The sequence below is a fragment of the Haemaphysalis longicornis genome, unplaced genomic scaffold, assembly GCF_048455015.1.
Source record: "Haemaphysalis longicornis isolate Haplotype H1 unplaced genomic scaffold, Haemaphysalis longicornis Haplotype H1 scaffold_1, whole genome shotgun sequence".
Taxonomy (NCBI): domain Eukaryota; kingdom Metazoa; phylum Arthropoda; class Arachnida; order Ixodida; family Ixodidae; genus Haemaphysalis; species Haemaphysalis longicornis.
This window is the reverse complement of record NW_027526203.1, coordinates 402,612,970-402,636,430: the sequence shown is the minus strand read 5'-3', so window position 1 is coordinate 402,636,430 and position 23,461 is coordinate 402,612,970. Positions and strand designations below refer to the sequence as shown.

At 46.7% G+C, this 23,461-nt stretch overlaps 1 protein-coding gene across 5 annotated transcripts in view; it reads left to right on the top strand.

Annotated features, from left to right (window-relative positions):
- Kcc (solute carrier family 12 member kcc) overlaps positions 1–23,461 on the top strand; it is a 407,686-nt gene that overhangs the window by 353,004 nt on the left and 31,221 nt on the right. For all 5 annotated transcript variants that reach the window (XM_077686853.1, XM_077686851.1, XM_077686852.1 and 2 more), the window contains 6 exons: positions 15,506–15,652; positions 18,128–18,182; positions 18,914–19,044; positions 21,026–21,261; positions 21,599–21,807; positions 23,296–23,451. In XM_077686853.1, coding sequence (XP_077542979.1) covers positions 15,506–15,652; positions 18,128–18,182; positions 18,914–19,044; positions 21,026–21,261; positions 21,599–21,807; positions 23,296–23,451 — 934 coding nt within the window. The remainder of the gene's footprint in view (positions 1–15,505; positions 15,653–18,127; positions 18,183–18,913; positions 19,045–21,025; positions 21,262–21,598; positions 21,808–23,295; positions 23,452–23,461) is intronic.

The window sequence follows — 23,461 nt, the reverse complement described above, 5'->3', positions numbered from 1 at the left end:
GCAGGTGGTCAAAATTAATCAAGAGCCCTCTACTACGGCACGCCTCATATGCCATGTGTAGCTTCGCCGCGTTCAACCCCAAAATCAAATCGGTTATTTATCGCAAAGGAACAGAGGGTGGCACTTTTTTTTTAATATTTGGCATCATATTGGTCATGACGAGAACAAGTTAAAATGGCCGCATCTTGGCTAAAAAAACTGTCGAAAGGAGGTGAGGTGATTGCGCAAAAAAAAAAATACTAATGGGCTTCCACGCTACATTTGCCGCTGTGGCGCCGCTTACAAGTCCGCATCCCCCCCCCCACTGCAAAAAAAAGGGGGAAGGGGGAGGGATTTGGTAACTTCGCCCATGGCACTACCACTTCTGACTACGTTACACAGCTCAGCGCTGCCTGCATTGGTTAACATTTATCAAGAAATTCTGCGCTTCCCGGTCTTTGTCAGCGTGATATTTTTTTTCTGGATGGGCTCAATCTTGTCTCAACGTGATGCTGGTACCCCTCGGAAAGGAAGAGCGCTGTAGTGATGGAATATGGATTAATTGAAGCCGTGTGGAGTTTTCCAATGCACGCTGAAATTTTTTAACGCTCACGTACTTCGGCTCCGTAGGGTATGAGGCCGGTAATCGAACCTGAAACCTCGTGGGCAGTAGGAGACTTTATCCACTTGCCACGATGGTGGGAAGTGTGCTTTCTGAGGACTGGTTCTCTTCTTGTGTATTATTGCTTATTCACCTGGCATGACATATTCCCGAAAGCCCAATATATTCTACCCCTAATCAAATCCGGCACTATACTCTTAGCTCGCTTCTTTACTTATGACTGGCTCTGACACTGTAAACTCGCAGAGGCAAAAGGAAATCATTTTGTTGTTGTTGCGTTGACTGCACAGTGGCAATTTTACTCGTATGACCGGAAGCGCGTATGGATCTTATGTGATTACCGCACAGCCATTGTACGTGATGCGGTTTTATTCACGCAAGGCGCAAGAGTGCAAGCGAACGCCTCATGACTGTCGCCGTATGGAATTCAGGCTGTTCAAAGCAGCGAGTGCAGCCGCTCGCTGCCGACGGTCTTTCATGCCATCGTGCACTGCTTACGCAGAGGAAAGGGGGGGAGGGGAGGAGTGAGCCGATTGCGAGTACGTACGAACTTTGGCGTTGCTGAAGTCTCAAGTGTCCTGTGCGTCCTTTCTCCACAGTTGTTGCCATGGGCGACATGTCACACCGCACTCGTGATTTAATCAAACCAATCGTTCATAGAAAAACACGCGAGATGCTTTGGCAGTTGCTACTGCATCAGTGCTCGCTTTCTTGTAGATGGTGGTATAGAGGGCAAACAATTCTGCTCATAAGCGATTACATCGGGTAGCGAGCGCTATAACTGAAAGGCTTCCTCAGCGGTCACCTGGCCGTACACTGCTTATTTGAGACCGCGTGCCATATCAGACGGTGTGATCAATGCCATAGCGAAAACGGAACACACGCACAGCGGAAAAACAATTAAATTTAAATTGAGATGCAATGCACCGAAGCTACACATCTGCTATATGGTGCGAATTAATGTAGGCATTGGAAGTGATCTGAAGCTACCGTGGAGACAAAATGCATGTTTGGTTCATTCGAAAAATTTCCGCGTCAGAATAGAAAACATGCCAGTTTATACACAAGCTCCAAACAAAAATGACAACGCAAACATGTGGAGGAGTGGCGACTCCTCAGCCACTTCCTCGAAATGGCCCTGTGGCGTCACACAGACCAATTCCTGTGACTGCCGGCCACCGGCAAAGGCTAATGTGAACAATCATCATGGTGTGACTGTATTGGTGCCTCTGGTTTGATCGCACCGTTTGAATGCTAACGTGGAATGAACACGCTGATTGCTGTGATTTTTTTTGGTACCTCACAAATGACGCCATTGCTTCCTCTGTAGCACGAAATATCTTGTTTATTTTCCGATGGAAACATCCCTCGTGGCCAGAACAGAGTCGATAGAGGTGTCAGGGGCTAGTCGTTTAAAATTATCCGTGAATATATGTTGTCTTCGTGGTCCTTTTGACATCTGCCGAAGGCCTTCCTTCTTTGCTAGTGTGGGAATGCAGCCACCACGCCGGGAAATCGACCTCATGCTCAGCAGCGTAACGCCGTAGACGACGAGCCACCGGGACGGTCATATACATAATAATGGTGCCCGCAGACGTATGTGTTAGATATGTGAGTGCTACATAGATACGCTACGGTGTATCATTGCGGACAATGAACCGTTGCTCATTGGAGCGTGCTCTACTCGGCACCATCTTCGTGTGCTCGTTAACGCACATCACTCTGGTCAAGCAATAAAATTTAGCGATCTCAGGTTTGTCCTGCCGTGTGCCTATTCAAGCACTTCTTACGTCGCCGAGATTTTGCTCGAGACATTCAGCGCGGCATCGCTGTTTCATTCTTTCCATGTTACCACCCTATCATCGCTCGCAGAAATGGCTACCGAAGCTCTACTACGTTTTTGGAACGCTGCCGGCCCGCGTTAACATTTGCAGCACCCGTCGGAGATACGATGAGTGCGCACGTGTCTCCACCAATTTCCTATTTTTCGTATGCCCCCTCGTGAACTCCGTTCTTCACCCATACACACGTGTAGGGTATACAGCCAGGGTTTGGCTCTAGTTCACATCCCTGCCTTTCAGTTCGCTTTCTCTTCCTCCCTCGTGGCTACCGAAGCGCATTTTAGAGTGGCCGCCTCATTTTGTCTTCGTGTGCCCTTTAACTGTGTACTACAGGCGAGTCTTTGTGGACGTCTTAGTGAATTTGGCCAAATCAGTTATTTGTAAATACTTCCACTCTAAGTGTGACAGCTGTGCATGAGCATTTTAATTTGGCACGCCACATATCGTGGGATGCGCGTGTTTGAGGGGAGCTTGCCGGACTAGTTGGCGCGGAGAACGATGAAGCTTGGAAGATGAGGAGCCAATGGGAGGCGAAACCTCGCTCAAGGGAGCAGCCTCAGCCCAGTGCCCATGTTTCGACAAGAAGACTTGTCTTCATTCTGATGAGCACCAGCCGTGTCGAAACGCTGACATCGGGTGAGGCTGCCCCTCGTGCAAAGTTTTCTTTCCTATGTCTAATACTCTTGCACGGTGAAAAGGTACACAACGTAGTAGCTCTCCGAGTGATTGTGCGCCAAACATCCTTTTGCCTATACTCGAGAGATGGGTACGGGTCGATACGGGGAGGCAAAGCCCTTTCAAGGAATAATGGCGGAGCCATTGGGTGCAGCTTGCCAGCACTACACGAGACCTGTACTCCTCGCGGGGAGGAGGGCGAGCGAGGTATGAGGCGGCGTGAGGGACGTTGCATAACGAGGCCGCCTCTGTGCCCTCCTTGCGGAGGGGGGGAGGGGGGGGGCATGAGCGGGCTCGTGCATCATTAGCATGACAACGGGCTCCCGGAACGGGACACGCCATTGATATTCGGCGAGCCCTGATATCGCTCCCCTTGGAGAGAAAAGAGTCCATTTGCGACACTTGGCAAATGGGCCCAGCTCACGGAGGCGCTCATGGATGCCTCGAAATCGTCTTTTCTAAAGAGCAGCTCGCAAAGTCGACGAGAGCTTTTTGCGTTACCTCTTTCCCGCAAAATTTTCTTTCGACCACTCGTTCGAAACACCTGTCTTCAAAAGCCTTCGTTCTATGTACAGTAGACTGTATATATATAGTTGAGAAAATAGTTGACTCACGATTAAAAACAAAAACAGTGGTTTACTAACGTTTCGACTGGAGGACTATATATATATATACACACAGAAAGATAGGTCGGCAGTCTTCAACGCCTAAGGAGGCATAGGGGAATGATTAGGCTATTTTTTACGATGGTTGGTGAGGTTAACATTTTTTAAAGTTACGTAACAAGGAAAGAAAGAAAGAAAAAAAAACCGCCCGCATCTTCCCACGGGGGGAACTCGAGTAAATGCGTCGCAGAGTGGTGGGGGTATCGCGTGAATGTTGCGTAATTGGGTATGGTTTGGAAATACTTAATGGTTATTTCGTCTTTATTATTCCTATTTATTGAATGAAGGAGAAGCGAAGGCAAGGAGTGTAAAGTTATGTCTTTATTGCTTGGTGCCGTCAAGCAAAGCGTCAAGTCAAGCGAAAGCCAAGCAAAGACGCCCTTGACTGAATTCCGAACGCGCGCTCCGCCGCTTATATACACACCGCCCGCGTTCGAGTGAGAGGAGTACGGGGGAGAGACGCGCATGCGCACACTTCCGTACACAAGCGCGCGAACTTTCCACGCACCCACCACGCCGTTATCACGTGTACACGCCCTGCCGCCGTTACTGTTGAGCGCGACGCAGCGCACGGGTAGCTACGACGCATGCGCACACAGACGCGCTCCCCCCGCACCGCCGCAGCTGTTGTTGAGAGCGACGGAGCGCACGGCGGGGTACACGCGCTCCTCCCGCACCGCCGCACCTGTTGTTGAGAGCGAGGAGGGCACGGGGGAGAGACGCGCACCTGCGCCTCGACGCGACGCGCATGCGCAGTGAGCGTGTGGACGGCGCCGACAACATCGACGAGTGACATCGCGAGCCTAAGAAATGCTCCGCATTTAAAACACGCGCCCAGAGTGGGGACCGAACCCACGCCTTTCGATTAGATCTCGAATGCCTTGCCAATTCGGCTATCTGGGCGACTGTTTTATCCTTCACTTTCTGGGGTATTATATATATATATATATATATATATATATATATATATATATATATATATATATATATATATATATATATATATATATATATATATACAGAAAGAAATGCCGGCAGTCTACAACGCCAAAGAAGACAAGGGGACTGGTTAGACTTTTTTTTTTACCGTTAGTGACGTTACATTATATTTTATTATTATTATTACGTGAGAAAGAAAAACACGCGCCCAGAGTGGGGACCGAACCCACGCCTTTCGATTAGATCTCGAATGCCTTACCAATTCGGCTATCTGGGCGACTGTGTTCTCCTTCACTTTCTGGGGTATTTATATTTACTACAACTATATCTGACGCTTGAGGGTGGTAGCCAGCGCCACTCATTTCTTTCTGTATTTCCTAACGAGCCCCTCATTTCCAAACCCTATTATCGTGCGAAAGCTTAGCGAGGGCCTCGGTTCTGGCAGTCTTGATGCCAAGGTAGCATAAGAGGGTTTCCCGCCAGTTAGCCGCTTATGGCAGGCTGTAGACGTTCGCGTCACGCCCTGGGGGTTGAAAAGAAGGTCCCCTTCTCCCCGTGTAGTCTGAGTGGCGCTGGCTACCACCCTCAAGCGTCAGATACAGTTGTAGTAAATATAAATACCCCAGAAAGTGAAGGAGAACACAGTCGCCCAGATAGCCGAATTGGTAAGGCATTCGAGATCTAATCGAAAGGCTAGGGTTCGGTACCCACTCTTGGCGCGTGTTTTTCTTTCTTTCTTTCTCACGTAATAATAATAATAAAATATAATGTAACGTCACTAACGGTAAAAAAAAAAGTCTAACCAGTCCCCTTGTCTTCTTTGGCGTTGTAGACTGCCGGCATTTCTTTCTGTATTTCCTATCCAGCCCCTCATTTCCAAACCCTATTATCGTGCGAAAGCTTAGCGAGGGCCTCGGTTCTGGCAGTCTTGATGCCAAGGTAGCATAAGAGGGTTTCCCGCCAGTTAGCCGCTTATGGCAGGCTGTAGACGTTCGCGTCACGCCCCGGGGGTTGAAAAGAAGGTCCCCTTCTCCCCGTGTAGTCTGAGTGGCGCTGGCTACCACCCTCAAGCGTCAGATACAGTTGTAGTAAATATAAATACCCCAGAAAGTGAAGGAGAACACAGTCGCCCAGATAGCCGAATTGGTAAGGCATTCGAGATCTAATCGAAAGGCGTGGGTTCGGTCCCCACTCTGGGCGCGTGTTTTTCTTTCTTTCTTTCTCACGTAATAATAATAATAAAATATAATGTAACGTCACTAACGGTAAAAAAAAAAGTCTAACCAGTCCCCTTGTCTTCTTTGGCGTTGTAGACTGCCGGCATTTCTTTCTGTATTTCCTAACGAGCCCCTCATTTCGACCATAAAAGGTGGTCAGTATCGTTCCGGGCTTGTCTCCTTCAGGCACCATCAACTTCGCAATCTCTCGCGCAATTTTCCCCTTCAGATGATTGAACGCTATAAACGCTCTCTTCGTGGTCACAACATGGTGAAACGACTGTGCCCCAATATTGCAATGGTATGTTGCTCTGCTGGTCGAGCAAGCAGAGTTCATGGCTTGGCAAAATAATGTCACACACTCGTCGGCCTGCAGGAGGCTTGCAGCATCGACTTCCCCATTCCGTCGCTGGGACTGTGCAGGGGCCTTGAGGACGCGAGATTGCTGCTCGGTGAACCGCTCAAAGGATGAAACCCTACATGTGCCCACTTGTAGCACCTCAAAAGTGTTGAAATTTTGGCTGATTAGTGCATAATCGTAAGAATAAAAACGCCAGCGCTTCGGAAGGGACGCAGGAAGAAAGGGACGCACAGTTGCGCTGACAATATAAACCATGGTTAGTTTTTTTGTGAGTCCGGGCATCATCTTTATACAAGCGAGGCGAACAGTACGCAACAAGAAAGGGAGAAAAATACACCGACGGGAGACCGCAGGAATAGGCTTCTATAAAGCACATCAGGGGAATAGCAGAAGAGACGTGCCAAGGCAGAATTTTGTGTGTTAATTCGAAATCTGAGAGAGTGTACGTTCGAATCGAGAGGTGTGCCGAGCGTTGGGCACTACATGCACCTTCGAGTTCGCTAATCTCCACAAGTGTCTTACATTTGCTGCTATAGTCTCTTGTACAAGAAAATATGTTCTTCACGGACGGATGGAACGCCATGTTGTGTGTGTGTGTGTGATTTACGTGCAAGTTTGTTGTAGATTGTTTTGTTATAAGAATGCAGGCAGCGTTCCCTTTTGGTTCCGGATGAAGCTGCGTCTCCACTTGTAGGTTCAGGCACCGAGTCCAAAGTGCTGAAAGGTGTCTAGCACAGCCTCGTGAAGCGCATTATCATAGGCCCCCTTGACGTCAAGAAAGAGGGCTGCTGAGAAACGTTTGCGGCTTTTTTTCGTGCTGTACAAACGTTGCTAAATCTACCACACCCTCGTCGAAAACCGGCCATAGCCTCCGGGTATGCATTGTGGTATTCGACGTACCACTGCATCCGTGTGAGGATCATCCTTTCCATGAGGTCCAGGCACACAGATGGAAATCGTTTTGTGAGTCCCTCGACCCTCTGAAGCCTCTGTCCTCTATATGGAGAACAGTGCGTGGACTGGCAACTCCTGTGCAGAAGCGATGCCCGTTCAAGGCTTTGGCACTCCATGAAAACCGCCGGGAGTTGTGAGTTGCGGAGTATTTCTGCGGGAGAGTTGCTGCTACAACCGATAACGTTGGATCTGCGAGGAACAGCCAAACCCCTCTTTCCCGTGATGAACGTTGAACGTTCTCTTTTCAATAAAAGGGTTATAGGCAGCCCTGGCATCCTGCAGGCGTCGTTCTTCACCGGGCCATGATGGAGTAACGTACTCCAGCTTATGGCACGTTGGCCCTGGAGCTCGACAAGCGCTCCTGAACCTTTTTAACCAGACATGGGCAGATGGTGTCGTACCCCCACAGTAGAAAACAAGCCGTCTCGTTCCATTGCTAAAGCCTGGCAAAACTCCCCTTGACCTGGCGCCGTACCGTCCTATTGCCCTGGCAAGCTTCCAACTCACACGGCAGTGCCACGACACCCCCCGTGAATCTTCCCGTCACTTCGTGATCGCCTACTGTAAGACCGGAGACACAACAGCTTGCGCTGACCCGATGACAATCCCATTTGCTAAACCGGCATTTCAGTCCCCAAACCTGTGGCGCACGTCAAACTATCGGTCGATCTGCTTTCCGTGAGGTATACCTGGACACGTCGCGACATTCTGTCGCCCTCGACTACCACCTTCTGGCTCTAATTTTCCGATACCGACCTACGCAAATGATGATCCGAGCTTTAGTGAAAACCCGGTGCCGACGCCGTACTCCGCTGACCGCATGACTACCACCCGTCGCTCTCAGCCGTTCTGTCTCTCCAATGCGCCCGTGTGCAGACTCTGTTCCCGACAGAAACTAGTAACCAGTTCTCCTTTCTCGCAGACTAATGTAATTTGAGTGGTTGTTCATGGTTTTGCAACCTTGGCCCTTACTCCGTTATACGTGAGAATCTTTGCGGCTCGCTACGGGACGTGACGACACCAATAGGTGTTGTTACTCTTCGCACCGCTCACGTGCAACCGGTGGAACCATTAGTCCCTCAAGGAATCATTCGCATCATCCATCTCATCGTCCTGTCTTAATGCTCTCACAATGTCATTATCTTGTTCGGCTTCTTGTCACTCCATCACTCACTGTGCTTGGGCAGAGGTCGAGATGTTTCCAGTGTACGAAAACTCTTGTGACAAAACAATCATCAGGTTGCTTGTCACACACGACACGATCATTCCGCCAAGTTCATCTCTGCGTGTTGTTGTCTTGCAGCTGTGTGTCTTACGCCACAGTCATATTTACGCCATCCGATCTTTTTTCTTCGCATTTACCGTTCACTGTCTTCGAAGCGAAATATGGTACCTGCGGTAGGTTTGTTTCATATTCGTCTTCACGGCCCGCCACAGTCTTCCGCGGTGAATGCCTTGGACTTCAGAAGCAGTTGACCTCGTTGTTCTTAACGACGTACTTGAAGACTTATCACCCGTCCGCGTCACCGCACTTAGCCCTGGTTCCTCCCGCGATGCAACCTTTGTTCAGTGCCATTGACGACCTTCCTTCGGCCCAACGTGACGGTCTCCTGACTGTTCTACCCGCCGCGGTGGCTCAGCGGCTAAAGCGTTCTGCTTTTGAGCACGAGGGCTCGGGTTCGATTCCCGGCCGCGGCGGCCGCTTTTCTGATGGAGGCGAAAAGCAAAAACGCCCGTGTGTTCGAGATTTCGGGGCACGTTAATGATCCCCACGTGGTCAAAATTAATCCGGAGCCCTCCACTACGGCGCGCCTCATCGCCTGCGTTGCGTCGGCGCGTTAAACCCCGCAATCAATCAATCAATCAATCAATCAATCAATCAATCAATCAATCAATCAATCAATCAATCAATCAATCAATCAATCAATTATGACTGTTCTGCGTCGTTTCAGAGCATCATTCGACTGCCAGGACATTCCCCTGGGCCGCACGTTGACTGTTTCTCTTCAGATTGACACTGGCGCCCACACACCCTTGCGACAGCGACAGTTACGCTGTCGCAAACTTATTGAAACCCAACGTCATCCGATCATCCATGAGTCTTTGGGTTTCTTCTGTGGTGTTTGTTAGGGGGTTATAAAAACAAAATACGAGTTTGGTTCATTAGAAAGACTGCTTTGTCCCGGTAACGATGATACCAATTTTATCGCAAACTTCGAACACATAATGGAGATATTAAAGAAAACATGTGAAACAGTGGTGACTCCTAGCCACTTTCCAGCAACTTTTATATTAATACCGCACAGAATCTTGTTTGTGCAGTTGGCGGTCGGCGAACTAACCCATCGATAAAACACATGATTGGACGATTGTAATTCCGTTTGATCGCATTACTTGAATGCTAACGTAGAGTTAACAAACTGAAAATTATGTTTTAGTGCTGGCCCATATGGCGTCACTGTAGCGCGAAATTTGTCAGTTTTTTTTTTTGGGTTAAAAACATCTTTCGTGGCTTGAATGGAGATGATTGAGGTAGTGAAGCCTAGTTCTTTCAAACCAAACAAAGTTTTATTTTGTCTTCATGGCCCCTTCAAAAGGGATGGTTCCATTCACTACTGCATGGATTATCGGCGCCTAAATAAAATCACGCGCAACTACGTTTACCCGCTACCTCGCATTGCTGACGCTCTCGACTGCTTGCCAGGGGCGAGTCCTTCTCGTCATTAGACTTGAAATTAGGTTCCTGCAAGTACCTATCACTGATGCTTATTGTTTCAAAACGGACTTTATAACACCCGATAGCCTTAACGAATTCAATGCCATGCCGTTTAGCCGTTGAAATGCGCCCCCAACCTTCGAACGAATGATGGAAAATGCACTGCGCGGACTGCAGTGGGAAACGTGCCTCGGCTACTAAGACAACATAGTCGTACCTTCTGCCAATTTTGCAACCGACCTCACACGCCTCGAACAAGTGTTGACATGCCTTCCTTCCGCTGGTTCGCAGCTGAACCTTAAAAAGTGCCTCTTCGTTTCTCGCGAACTCACCATTTTGAACCGCGTTATTTCGAAAGACATGTTCTCCCGAACCCGGCCAAAGTTTGTGCCGTGGCGAAGTTTCCCACGCCAACCACACTGAGGGACCTGCGAAGCTTCATCTGCCTTTGTTCGTACTTCCGTCGCTTTGTACGGAACCTCGCGTCCATTATCGTGACTTTGACGCAACTTCTGGGTGGAAGTAGAGAAGTTTCTGACTGGCCACCTGATTGTGAAAGCGCTTTCTTGACGTTACGCCTCATCATTGCGTAACCCCCCCCCCACTTTCATATCGCGGTATTTCTGTTCGCACGCGCCCACTCACACAGGCGCCAGTGGTGTATGCTCGAGTGCCGTGCTCGCCCTGCGCAATAACGGCTGTTATGAATGCGTCTTGAGCTACTCGAGCCGTGCACTGATGAAGACGGAAGCCAACTACTCCATAACAGAGAGCGAATGTTTGGCTATTGTCCGGGCCGTCAGCAAAGTTCGTCCTTTCCTCTTCGGTAGCCCTTTCGACATCGTGACGCATCTCCATGCTCTTTGTTGGTTGTCCTCACTAAAAGATCCCGCCGGCCGTCTTTGCCATTGGGCCATTCGCTTTCAAGAGTAGATAGTCATGTTGTGTGTACGTCGCGATAAAAGCATACCGACGCCCACGCTCCTTCTCGATCTCCGCTGGCATAGGGCGCCGACTCTTGTCCACGGCAGGCTAACATAACGGGCGAAGCAAAAACGCCCGTGTGTACGAGATTTCGGCGCACGATAAAGATCCCCAGGTGGTCAAAATTAATCCGGAGCCCTCCACTACGGCGCGTTTCATCGCCTGCGTTTCGTCGGTGCGTTAAACCCCACAATCAATCAATCAACATAACGGACATGGCTGCGGGGCAGCGTAAGGACCCATGGATCACTTTGATCCTCGAATATCGAATAGTAGCGGGAACGTTGCGCGTATGGAACATGCCGTTGATGTGCGCCGGTCATAACGAACAAGTCACTACAAGGCTGTGAGCCGAATGCCGCTTCCAGGAGAAGATGATGCATGATTGATCCAGAATTAACATCATTTACACATAGATGCGCACATACATGTGAAGGAATGTGAAGCAGAATGGGAACGAAAAGCCCTTACAACTGTCGAAAATGAGGTACCGTCGGGGCACTGTGCAGTGCGTGACACCTCCCGTGAGAGTGTTCAGCGCTCAGTATTTACAAAGAACGCTGCCTGAGGACATGTGCCCTTTGCCCGCTACAATCGGCAGGCTATAAACCTTGAGTCCATCCATTCGGAGCTCCTTCTCACGGGAAGCACGTACTTGATGCTTTGCAGGTCTTCATCAGAGAAGCAGTCATTGAAGACTGATCTTAGTTGGCTTTCATTCGCGCCCTGGTCACACCTACTCATTCCTTCCCATCCCACTTCTCAACTCTTGACCGAGGCCTCTGGCCGTCTCAAGAGGGCTTCCCGCTTTTCCTTTTTTCCCCAATAAACGTGTCCTCATTTCTAACAAAACCGAATTCACAATAGGCGGTATCTACATCGGTGATCAGCCTAAAACGTGACCATTCAGTATTGTCAATGAGGGTGATGAATTGACGTTTGTCATAACGTATTTATAGAATAAACTGGTGTTGTTAGCAGCGTTGCATTGGAGATGAAGAAGAACCTAACCGAACAAGATAAGTATACAATTAACGAGCGTGCTTGTGTTGCCTGGTGTAAACCGTGCAGGAGAAAAAATTAGTCCGTCAAAATGGTATCTGAGAATGCATTTACTGCATTCAATACTAGCGGGGTTGTTGTTAATCAAAATGTTAATGTTGATATCATTCATTATGAACACCTTTTTGTTCTCATTTTCAAGCGATGTCGTGATAAGTAGGTAAGTTTATTGCAGAATTCAGATCCTGATGATGATGGTGACCGATAGACACTGCCTAAGATGATTTTATTTCCACGAAGCGATAAGGATGGCTCGTCTGTTTCGACCCATATCGATTCGCAGTTTGCGATGGCAGGATTTATGTCCACTCTTGGCTTGCAGTCAATTGAGGGATGCAAAAATTGCAGCACCACCGTGGACACCCTCCTATCGATTACTATTGAGACGCATAACCCAAAATTACGAGCAGATTTTTTATCATTTGATTGATAACAAATTCTCAGAAATGTAAATGAATGAAAACGTGTGGTTTGTCGTTACATGTGAAATAATGTCATGGGGATGTTTTCTAAGGTTGCGCGCGTTTAAGTGTATGGTCAATAAAGGCGAATATTTGGAAAAGCGTTCTAGGTTATCAGTTGAAAGATAAGCCAACGTGTTTGAAAGAATTCTGGAGCAGCGTCACATAGCACGCCCAGTCTATTCTGACATATATATAATTAGATCTTGCTCTCTCGCGATTCGGAACACCTTGATGAGCTGTAATATGGCAGTCGCTGGTCCAAAGTAATTGCCATGCTTCTTTTTTTTTTGAAATTGGCGAATGGTCCCTTACTGTCAGGGGCCAAGTGCTCGCTTGCGAATACCGGGAAGCTGTGTGCTCCGGCGAGTTCGAAATCCTTCGTGCTGAGCTTGGACTTTCTTTGCTTGAGCGTGGAAACGTACAATGATGTTTTGATTTTGCGAGGCCTTCGGGCGAACACGATGAGCTACATCGATGTCGATGTCAGCAACTTCCACCTTTTTTTACCATGTCGCGCTGTTCACCTCCAAATCAGAGGACCCCCCACCCTTCCCCCCCATGCGCAACGTTCTTCAGTCGAGAACACTGCTGCAGCTCGGAGACTCGTTTGCACAAGCCGTCGTTTTTTTATTGCAGTGCCTTGTTGGCTCCAACAAAGGGCGTTTTGCGCCTTTTTATTTTTTCTCTGCAAACGAATTCAGCATGTCGATGCTGAATTCGTCAACCGGTTCCAGGGACTGCACCATAATTTCAATTTGTCGCGCAGTTTTTCAACAAGGTTATCTAAACCTTGCTCAGAGGCAGCTTCAAGCTGGTTAACCCTTTCAGCAACCTGTGCGCTAGGAGATATGTTGTAGTACGACTATGACAAGAACTACCTATGCACAACACAAGAACGCGCAGCAGCAGTGGCGGTAAAGGCTTAAGGCGTAAGACAGCATATTACAGTGATCTGTAAAACCGACACAACAGCTTACCAGCGTGAACCTTTCACCGAAACTCTTGCTGCTGAATTATGCAGGAACCCTTGAACCGTGGCTCTAGTGGCAGCAGCGAGGCATATTTTTGGGTGCAGGTGGAGGAGGACAGGGGTGCTTGCTGCTTTTGGCGCGTTGCCGCCCTATGAAAATCCTACAAAACTTACGGTATACTCGAAAAAAAAAAAAAGGTGTCTCCCGTGTTCTTTACCTCCTTTATCGCCGTTCCCTTGGCAAACGCGAGCTCAAATTCTGTAGGCTGCGCGTGTCTGCCGGCGCATCTGGTTTCTCGCTATAAGCACAAGGTTATGTTATGCCAGCCCGCGTACATGCACGTAAAGAAGCGGGTGCCGAATATGTATGCACACTTTTACAGATCCTCGCTGGTGGAAGTGAGTGCAAATACGGTGGCGGGAAAAGGTCGGGTCGAGTGCCTAAGTGGATCTGCTTGTTTTCGACACCGTCAAACACGCCAGTGTTTGTTTTAGGTTGCCTCGTCGTGTGAAAAAGACGAAGGGGCTAAAACCTGCATCGCCTATGGAAGAGCACCGGTACACCGTGTTTAAAACTAAAAGCGTTAAGGCAGAACCTATTCAAAGCGTTTTACTTGAACATGTTCCATTGCCCTTCCTTTAATCGCACGTGGGGTTTGCAAAATGTCGATAAAAATCCGCCCACGTATAAATTGTGGAATTGACCCATAAACACCCTTTTGTAAATACCTCTGATCAATTCAGAAAATTTACCCTCCTAGGTTCCTAAAAGTTTTTTTTTTTTAAAGTTCTTTATGTGAACTACTAGGCCTTTAATCTCCTAGAAACATTGAGTTTAGCTTGCATCACTGCACAGCTTCCCCCTGAGCTTCAATCTGCAAGTAAGTGTGCGTTGTCGGATGCATTCGGGTGAGCCGTTGTCGGGGGATTGGTTTTGTGCGAAGAGCCAATCAAGCGACGCTGTCAAAAATGGGAAAAAATGGGTCGTGGTCGCTTCATGTCCCCAGCGCTGAGGCTCGGCGCGCGTCCTGGCGCTGCGAAGACGCGCTTAAGCGCCGCTGAAGGACGTTTGAAAATATGCACACATACCCAGTCGTGATCTGTGCGAACTCGCGCGGAATTAGTGCGAAGAGCTTCAGGGAACTCCTACTGAAGATATCACCACTTCGAATGCCACCTTTTGTGTCGATAACACGTTTTCTGGCGACCGGGGTAAACAAGTCGCCAGAGTAAACTACCGATTTAGAGATGCTAAAGGAACACTAAGCGACACGAGCATATTTTCCCCGAGAATAAATGCCAGAAGGCGAAAATTCCATTGTTATTGCCGACCCTCGTGCATAGTCTCGTGGTACAGGCAAACGTTTTTCCGCTCTGCAAAACAGTGTTTGTGCACGTTGATGATAGCACGCGCTCGTGGCGTTACCGGACGAGTAAATATGCAGATGTGAGCGTGCCGTTCTGGGGTGACAGGCGCTGAGTTGTGCAGTAATATAGAATCTACGCCAACGAACCTCCATTACGGGCGCTAATGTCATTTCGCCTCTGAATTGCTAAAACCGATTATGGATGCGAATATATGGTTGGCGCGTGCTACCGCTAGTGGATATTCTGCATCCTGGTGCCGTGTTCTGTTGGATGTATGCTTGTTTCTGTTTACGAAATGTTGTGGGCCTGGGGTTCATCGGCTGGTGCACTACATATTTTTGATGCGTCGTTTCCGAAGTATGTTACCCGATTAACAGAGTGCGATGGACATGATGACCTGAGCATGCGGTGGGACTCGATGTTGGCGGTGGGACTCGATGAGAAAATATATATGGCTGAGGAAGAATGAAATCACATGAAAAAGTGGCGAAATAAGAGGGGGGGACATCCTAGGCGTCATAAAACTGTTGGTAACATAAGTTGTGGGATTTGAGCGCGGGATCTGGGCTAGATTCCCTTCTTCCTTTTCATTAAGTTATCGCGCTAGTAATCTGAACGCGTTAGGTTCTGGTGCACTTTAGCAGTGCCTCAATTTTCTCGCTAACCCTTTCTCATCTGTTTCTCGCAGAAAGCCAACCTTGGGACGCTGGCGGGTGTTTATTTCCCCTGCATCCAAAACATCTTCGGCGTCATCTTCTTCATCCGTCTCGTCTGGATCGTCGGCACGGCCGGCGTGCCCGTCGCCTTTCTCACCGTCTTCATGTGCTGTTGTGTGGTGAGTTCCTGTAAACCCGCTGCCGGGCTACTTGTTTGGTCCATACTTTTTATAATAATTTTTCTCTCTTACCACGGCCCAAATCCACGGTAGAGACGAATACATTTATTGTTCCATTATTGTACTACTTCTTCATTGTACCATTTAGGCACATTGCAAAAAATACGCATACGGTTTGGGGGACGTGCAGGCTTGGACATTGAGCTGAGATCAAGATGGAAGCTGTAGTAGAAAAAAGGTCTTGCTTTAAAGGGCATTAAGAATGCAAGAATTAAAAAAAAAAATAATTCGCCTGACATTTGAAAAAATATACGTACAGGTAATTTTTCCCACTTCGACAACAATTCTGCGCGCACCCATAACCCTGTATCAAAAAACATCAGAGGCCTAAGGGCCCGTTCCCACTGGGCAGTGCGAGCTACAAAAGCAGGCGACGAGACGCAAATATGGCCGCGAGTGATCGTTCGTTTGGCGGACGCGGTGGTAGTGATTTAAATCGGCTGAGTTTACCCTCTAGCGCCCCGAGCCGCCGCTTGAATAAGAATTCGACCCTGACCTATTTCTGCGCTCGCCTGTCAGGCGGTCGTCAGTTTTCGCGCCGTTCTGGGGAACGCGCCCAACATGGCTACTTTTTTTAGCACAGTTTCTTCTTCGCATTAGTGCGCCGACTAGGCCATTGTCATAGTCTCATGGTCCCCGTGCAAGTCTATTGACTGCTTAAACGGACTCCGCAACACTTCCGATAAAAGATTTCACTCTTTCCTTCACTTCTGGAAGCACTGTGAAAGCTTTAGTTATCGCCAGCACGGAGCGGCACTGCGTGATTTGCTCGTCGCAGCAGATCCGCCTCCCGTTTCTGCTTTGCTTTTGTGGCTTTCTTTTTAAAGCGGCTATCGAATGCGTTTATTGCTGCAACTGAAAGAAAGCCGGCCAATAGCCGCTACACCATTGTAATAACGTAGTTAGAGCGCTCGAAGAACCCCAAGACCGGGAAAGAGAGGAAAATCTTTTGAGCAAGTGTCTAAGTTATGTAATGGGATAGAGCGAACAATTTCTGGCTGAGGTACTTTGTGGCCCCCTATTCTAAGTACTGCGTGTGTTTGTTCACTTCATTCTGAAAACATTTAGGATATAAAAAAAAAGTCGAAAAAAGTGTTGCAGCGCCCCTTTAAAACCAAGAGTGCTTGCAGTCGAAAGCACTACGTTCTGAAAGCATTAAGGATTTAGAAAAAAGGTTGAAAGAGAGAGTGTTGCAGGGGCCGTTTAAGGAGGACGAAATACAAGTTAGTTCATTAAAAATACTGACTTGTCGCAATAACAGTGCTACCAATTATGACGGAAGCCTCAAACGAATAATGTAGACATTACGGTAAACAGATTAAGTATTAGCGACTCACCGGCCGTTTCCTCACCGGGTCTTTATGACATCAGAGGAACGTTTCCGCCATATGCGGGCGCCGCCCAAAGCCACCGCCAAGAAGCATGGCTGTGCGATGGAAGTGGTGCCTCTAGCTGAGTTTTTTTACGTTGAGTTATCATACCACTTCAATACTAATATGGCGTTAACGCACTAATGACTCCGCTTCTTACATCACTGCCGTCGTTTGTTGCGCAAAATTAAATTTGAGAGCTTTTCAATATCGTCATTTTTTTGTTTAAAAAATTTTTTTTTTCGGGTCTGGATTGCAGTCGAGCGAGTTACCCCGAGCTACTTCTTTCCAATTAAACAAGGCTTATTTTGTCTTCGTGGCCCCTTTAAAGTGGTTTTCGTCGCTGGAACTGCACTATTCGGCCGTCTTAGCCGTGAATTCGTTGAGGGAAGAATATTTGTTTTACATTTTATCAATATAATGACCTTGCTTTGTTATCTGCACCGCCTTTCTTTCCGTCCCCTTTTACTGCGGCCGTTCTTCGCGTCTAAGTTGGCTTCCCCTCACGATACCTCTCCCTGCAGAGAAGCTAGCTTGCCGTATCAGTACATTTTCGAGCGAAACAGAAAGCGTACAACTTCAAAACACGAACCGTCATCAATTGTTCGTCGTGCGCGTTGTGCAACGCACTGTATGCAGTATGGATAGTTATCTTTGCGTTGTATATATGTAACCAGGCGTACAAGAGCAGTTGGGTCATGCTAGGCCAGTAGATTTATAGCTAGTGTACACAACATTTTGCCTGTTCGCTGCTTATTGAATAATCCGAAATCTAGTATGCAGTCGTGTACCTTTAAGCAATGCCTTAAGTGACTGAGATCTGTTTGGCTTACTAGGAGTTTAACAAAAGTTTAGTGTATGTAAAATGTGCTCTAAAATAAACTTTGTGCCGCAGTTAAATTAAGGGGCACTATACACTTACTAATTCAGAGACTTCTCATTTATACGCTGTCTGATGATATTATCCATATTTTCTCGTGGTATTATACGGTTGTTGTTGGAATCTGCATACATTTATGCATTTTTATCTTCGTTTTACTTGCAGACATTTACGACGTGCATTTCTTTGAGTGCTATTGCAACCAATGGGATTGTACCAGGCAAGTTCCCTCTCTTCCACTTTCATTTTGTTTCTTTACTTGATAGCGCTGGAATTACAATACAAGTTTAGTGCAAGCTGTGCTAAAGTAACATTCTGTCTGCAAAACTTGAGTCGGTGAGATGCTTGAAGTTTAATCTTACAGAACATAAAAAACTACTAGCTCTGTGAAAAGCTAATAATGAAGTAACAGCAGTGTTCTTTCCTAGTTATAGCCGTTCTTGCATTACTGGGCCATCATGCTCCTTTGAAAATTACCGCAATTTAAGAGAAACATACAAAATTTCGCACCAATCATGTGGCCAAGCCAAAGTTTTGCTCTACTCGTGTAGCTAAGCTTATAAAGGTTTAAGATACAAGGGAACATAATGAGCAAGCCATCATGCTTTATCTTTCTAATATGAAAATTTTCCAGCGCCAGTTATGTCCAAAATAATCAGTCTATGCCTGAACATTGACTTTTCAGGCTAATATTGTAATATTGTGCAGTATGTTGGAAATCTCAGTAAATATTGCAAATTATTACTAAGTTAGAAGAACATTGCGATAAAATAAGACAGTGTATCCAGACCCAACTATTTCCTCTGGCATGTTTCTTCATCAGGAAGTTAAACTTTTCCGCGACCCTCACACTTCGCGGAATCTTTTTTCTTCGGGTGCATTAGAGTCATTCTATATTCTTTCTGTGTTTCGCACTTACCTGCTGGCCTTTTCTCTTTTTTTTTTTTTCAGCGGGTGGTTCCTACTTTATGATCTCACGGTCCTTGGGTCCAGAGTTTGGAGGTGCTGTGGGGATTCTCTTCTACCTGGCCACCACTGTAGCAGCAGCCATGTACATTACTGGCGCTGTTGAAATATTTCTGGTAAGTGTCCCTCTCAGCATGTGTTATAGGCAGTCATTTTGTAGGGCAGTGGTTCTGAAATGGTGGTTCGCATACCTCAGAGGGTCTGCAAGGGCAACTCAGGGGTCCACAAAGCCCCCGCCCCTCTCTCCCACCCTACCCATTGTTTCCTAGCCATCCGGACTCTTTCCTGGTTAACCTCCCTGCCTTTCATGTACCATCTTATCCTGCCTTCCTTCCTTTTGCCCAACGTTGCTGGCAAAGCAAAAAAGTGGCTTTGCTGCGTTACACATATGTTCTCCTCGTAGTACGAGTTTTAAGGTAGACGTTTTTCCCAACACACTAGCTGTGTGAAAAAGCCAGATACAACAAAAGCAGGTTTATGGTAGGTGTTTGGGTTACTTTAGCTGCTATATTCGGTTACAACTCAAGAACGGCACCACCTCATGTAGTGTATCACTCCGCCAAAGCGCCGGACCCGTGACGTCAGTGCGCGCGCGTTTTGAAAGGGGTTTGCTATTAACGCGTGATATCGTCTGCCTTGTCTCACGCAGTTTGTTTGTCATCACTGGAATCGTTTATAAGCATATTAAGTCCAAAAAATCACGGGAACGGCTCACGCCATGTTCAAAATATTCCCAGTAACGCCCTACTTGCGCCGGGCGGAGAAACATCCAGCTACGGTGATAAGGCACAGCGGCAACTTCTGGTGCCGTTCTTAAGTTGTCACCGAGTATAGAGTGAATCAGTTGATAAGACACGCATTAGCCTAAAAGTCATATACAAAAGGTGGGCATTGAATAGGTGTATGGGCTACTTTAGTTGCAAGTGAAAATTGTTTGATGTTATGACACAAATTATATGTTGTTAATGGTAGAAGTTTACAGCCTAGAACAACAAGGATAAAAAGGAAGATAGAAACAAAATGAGTGCTGACTTTCAACTTTGTTGAAAGTTGGCGCTTGTGTTGTTTCGTTTTTCCTTTTTGTCCTTGTTGTTCTGTGCTATAAACTTCTGGCATGTATAACCAACAATCCCAATGGGTTCTCCGTGATCAATGTTGGTCCTTGGCACACTCATTGTTGAGAGCCACTGTTATAGAGGCTGCACGTATACCCAACATTGTCACATTGCAGCCGTTGCATCACCTATGACATTGCTTTCATGGGTAACAAATACTATGGCAGTGTACAGCTCTCATGTGTGAAAGCCACCAAACTAATTTTTAATTTTCAAGTGCTTCAGCCACAGCCTAAATTTCTGTCTCAGCCATATTTAAAATTTCGAATGAAGGTTGCGAAGAAAGGTGTCTTTGTGCATTTTAGGTGCGAAGCACCTAAAACCTCGCAATGTCCATCCGCCCTTCGACGATGTCTCCCCAAGACTACATCAAGCTACACGAGAGGGTGCTATGCACAAACACGATATCACATTCAAAACACACAAGCCGCCGTTTCACTTCATTTCATTTCGGGCCATTAAATCACACTATCTCCACGCCGTGAACGATGCCGAGGGTGTGAAGCACTGGGACGCGGCTTGTCTTGCGTGTGGCATTTGTCATTTACAGTGCACTTACTGCACCCCAAATCGTTTAATAAACTTTGAGTGCTTCATCGTGCATGGACGATAACACTTGTCCACACAATACACACAACTTGCGTCCCAGTGCTTCGCACCCTCGGCATCGTTCAGGCGTGGAGATGGTGTGATTTTTTTTCACAAGTCAACCTTCTCATTCCACCAGCACTATATTTAGGAGCAGTCATTTTAATCAAGACAAGCACCTTTGTATTAAGCGTTCGCTAGATGCTATTCAGAAGCAGCGTTAAATAAGATTTAATGTTGTTGGGTCATGTGCAGTGCAACTGGTGCTTGCATTATCTGCTCTTTGCTTCAGCCATGTTTTTTGGCAGTGGCCGATAGATGAATGCTAAAAGCAAAGTGCACTTTATGTTGACACTGTGCTCCTGTTTTCATTTCTGTCTTTTTTTTCCCGCAGAACTACCTGGTGCCCGAGATGTCCCTGTATGGAGATTTCCGGGAGGACCAGGAGGTTATGTACCACAACTTCCGCACCTATGGCAGCATTTTGCTGGTGCTGATGACCTTTGTGGTGTTCATCGGGGTGGCCTTTGTCTCCAAGCTGGCACCCATCGCCCTGTTCTGTGTGCTCGTCTCCATCACCTCTGTATATGTGGGAGCCTTTGTCAACTACGCTGGAAAGCCAGGCGTGCAGTAAGTCCCCACTAACACTTGATTGGAAAGTTTTGCTGTTTTAGCCAGATAGGTTATTAGTACACTTCTCAAATGAATCACTTCATAAACGGTTTATTACTGTGGCCTTTATTTTATGGATAATCTATCTGAGTTGACAATCTGTGTAAGGCCGTTGTAATTTTGTTTGATTTGAGTACTCGATGAACCCAAAAATCGTAATCAGCACGGCATTTTTACATTATGTGACGCAACTAGGCTTTGGCATGCTGCAAGAGGTATGTAGCTGTTAGCACGTTGCAGCTGTAAGTAGACAAGGTACTGTTGAAGTTTTAAATGGCACTTTGGTCTGCTGCAGGTTCTGTCGCCTGGGTGACCGGGTTTTGAGTGGTGGCGACTACAACTGCACAAAGGACCGCAATGTCTCCAACTCACTTTGGCACATCTTCTGCAAAATGCATGACAATGCAACCACGGAGGACGATTACACCTGCTATCCGTACTTCGAAGCTCATGAAGCTCACATGCACGATGCGCTGCCTGGAATTGCCAGCACTGCCTTTTTTGGTGCGTCTTCTTTTGGTGCACTTCATTAGCTAGGCCAAGTTAGGGATTTACCGGGGACAAATGGTTTTATCACATCTGTTGGACATTGGCAACCTCTGCAAACTTTTTAAGCACCACTCAGGAAACCATATTTTAAATATTTGAAAATTTATTCACAATTTAATGTTGGGATTATAGTACTAGAAAAGAAAACATTGCTCGGGTTTTTTAGTTGCACATAAAATACAAGGGTAATATTAACATCTCGCATTTGAAAATTTTACACATAATATTTTGTAATATGAAAAACGAATAAAAATACAGTTATAGCAACAGGCTCATGGTACAGTTATGGCAACACAAAATAAAGAGCAGAAAAAGTTTTAAGAAACTCTGGACTAGGAATTGTCAGATAGTAAGCGTACCTTCCAGTGACCTACGCATCGCTCCTCATTCATGAGCTGCTCTCTCCTGCGAGGCATCGCACAACCAGACACAGGTCCGCTCTGCACCACACCATCCCACGAATAGGCCTCACCGTCACGTCACCGACGTGTTGTGGCATGTTGCGACATGTACAACAGCCTTAGGTGTGGCCCATATGGGCCATGTATATCTATGGAACACATCGTGTCATGCATTAAAGACGTATGGACTTACAGACAGAAAGATTGTTGGGGGTATCAGCCTAAGGATACTTCTGTATTATAAACAACAACACAGATTGCTATGGTGCAGCCCATAGATTTTTTGTATAAGCACCTGGGTCTCCTTTTAAACCCATACAACTTTGTTCAAGTCAGGCATATTTGTAAATACAGGCTGCCTTTTTCCTCTACAACTTAGAATAAACCCTCAATCACATTTGGTATCCGAGCCAGTGGAACCACTTCTATTTGCCAGCAGATAAAATAGCATGAATTTATATTCCTTATTACTGGCTCTCACTTATCCCTGGGCGAAGCAGTCTCATCCCTTGCAGATTTCACAGAATATCTCGTGGATGTAACTGTCTTTTCCTTGTCCCTTATGTAGAAAGGGTTAAAGTAAAAAAGGTTTTGATAAAGCTCTTTTATATTACCTTTCCTTCTCACTGTGTTTGCTATCACAGATTAGATAGCGTGGTATACTAGTCATATAAAACATTGTACCGTGAGCCTGTAATAAAATGCCAGCTTTAGTATTTTCTCTTAACTGGCTATGTTGGGGTAGTGGCTACACCATTCCGCTGTTCGATTCTTGACTGCGCCAAACTTATATATACGTTAAAACCTGTTCTACTTAGTTGAAATTGGCCTCTGTAAAGTATTTAGTGAAAAATCATTCCCCTCCTAATGGTATATTTTTTCAGTTCCAGACTGATTCATTTTGCTTCTAAATCTGCTTGGGATTATTAACTACATAAGTTAATTCCTGAAAGTTCCAGTAATCGCAATTTTGACATTACATAAAATTCTGTCACCTTTGTCACCAAGGCGCGTTTGTTCATTTTGTGCCTCTACTTTCCAGATAACATTCCCGTCATGTTTAAGGAGAAAGGAGAAGTGATCTCAATGTCAGATGAATCTTACTTCCCGTCCAAGAGCGAGTCGTACAACCAGATTGTGTGTGACATCACCACATCCTTTACTTTCCTTGTGGCCATCTTTTTTCCTTCAGTCACTGGTGAGTTGCT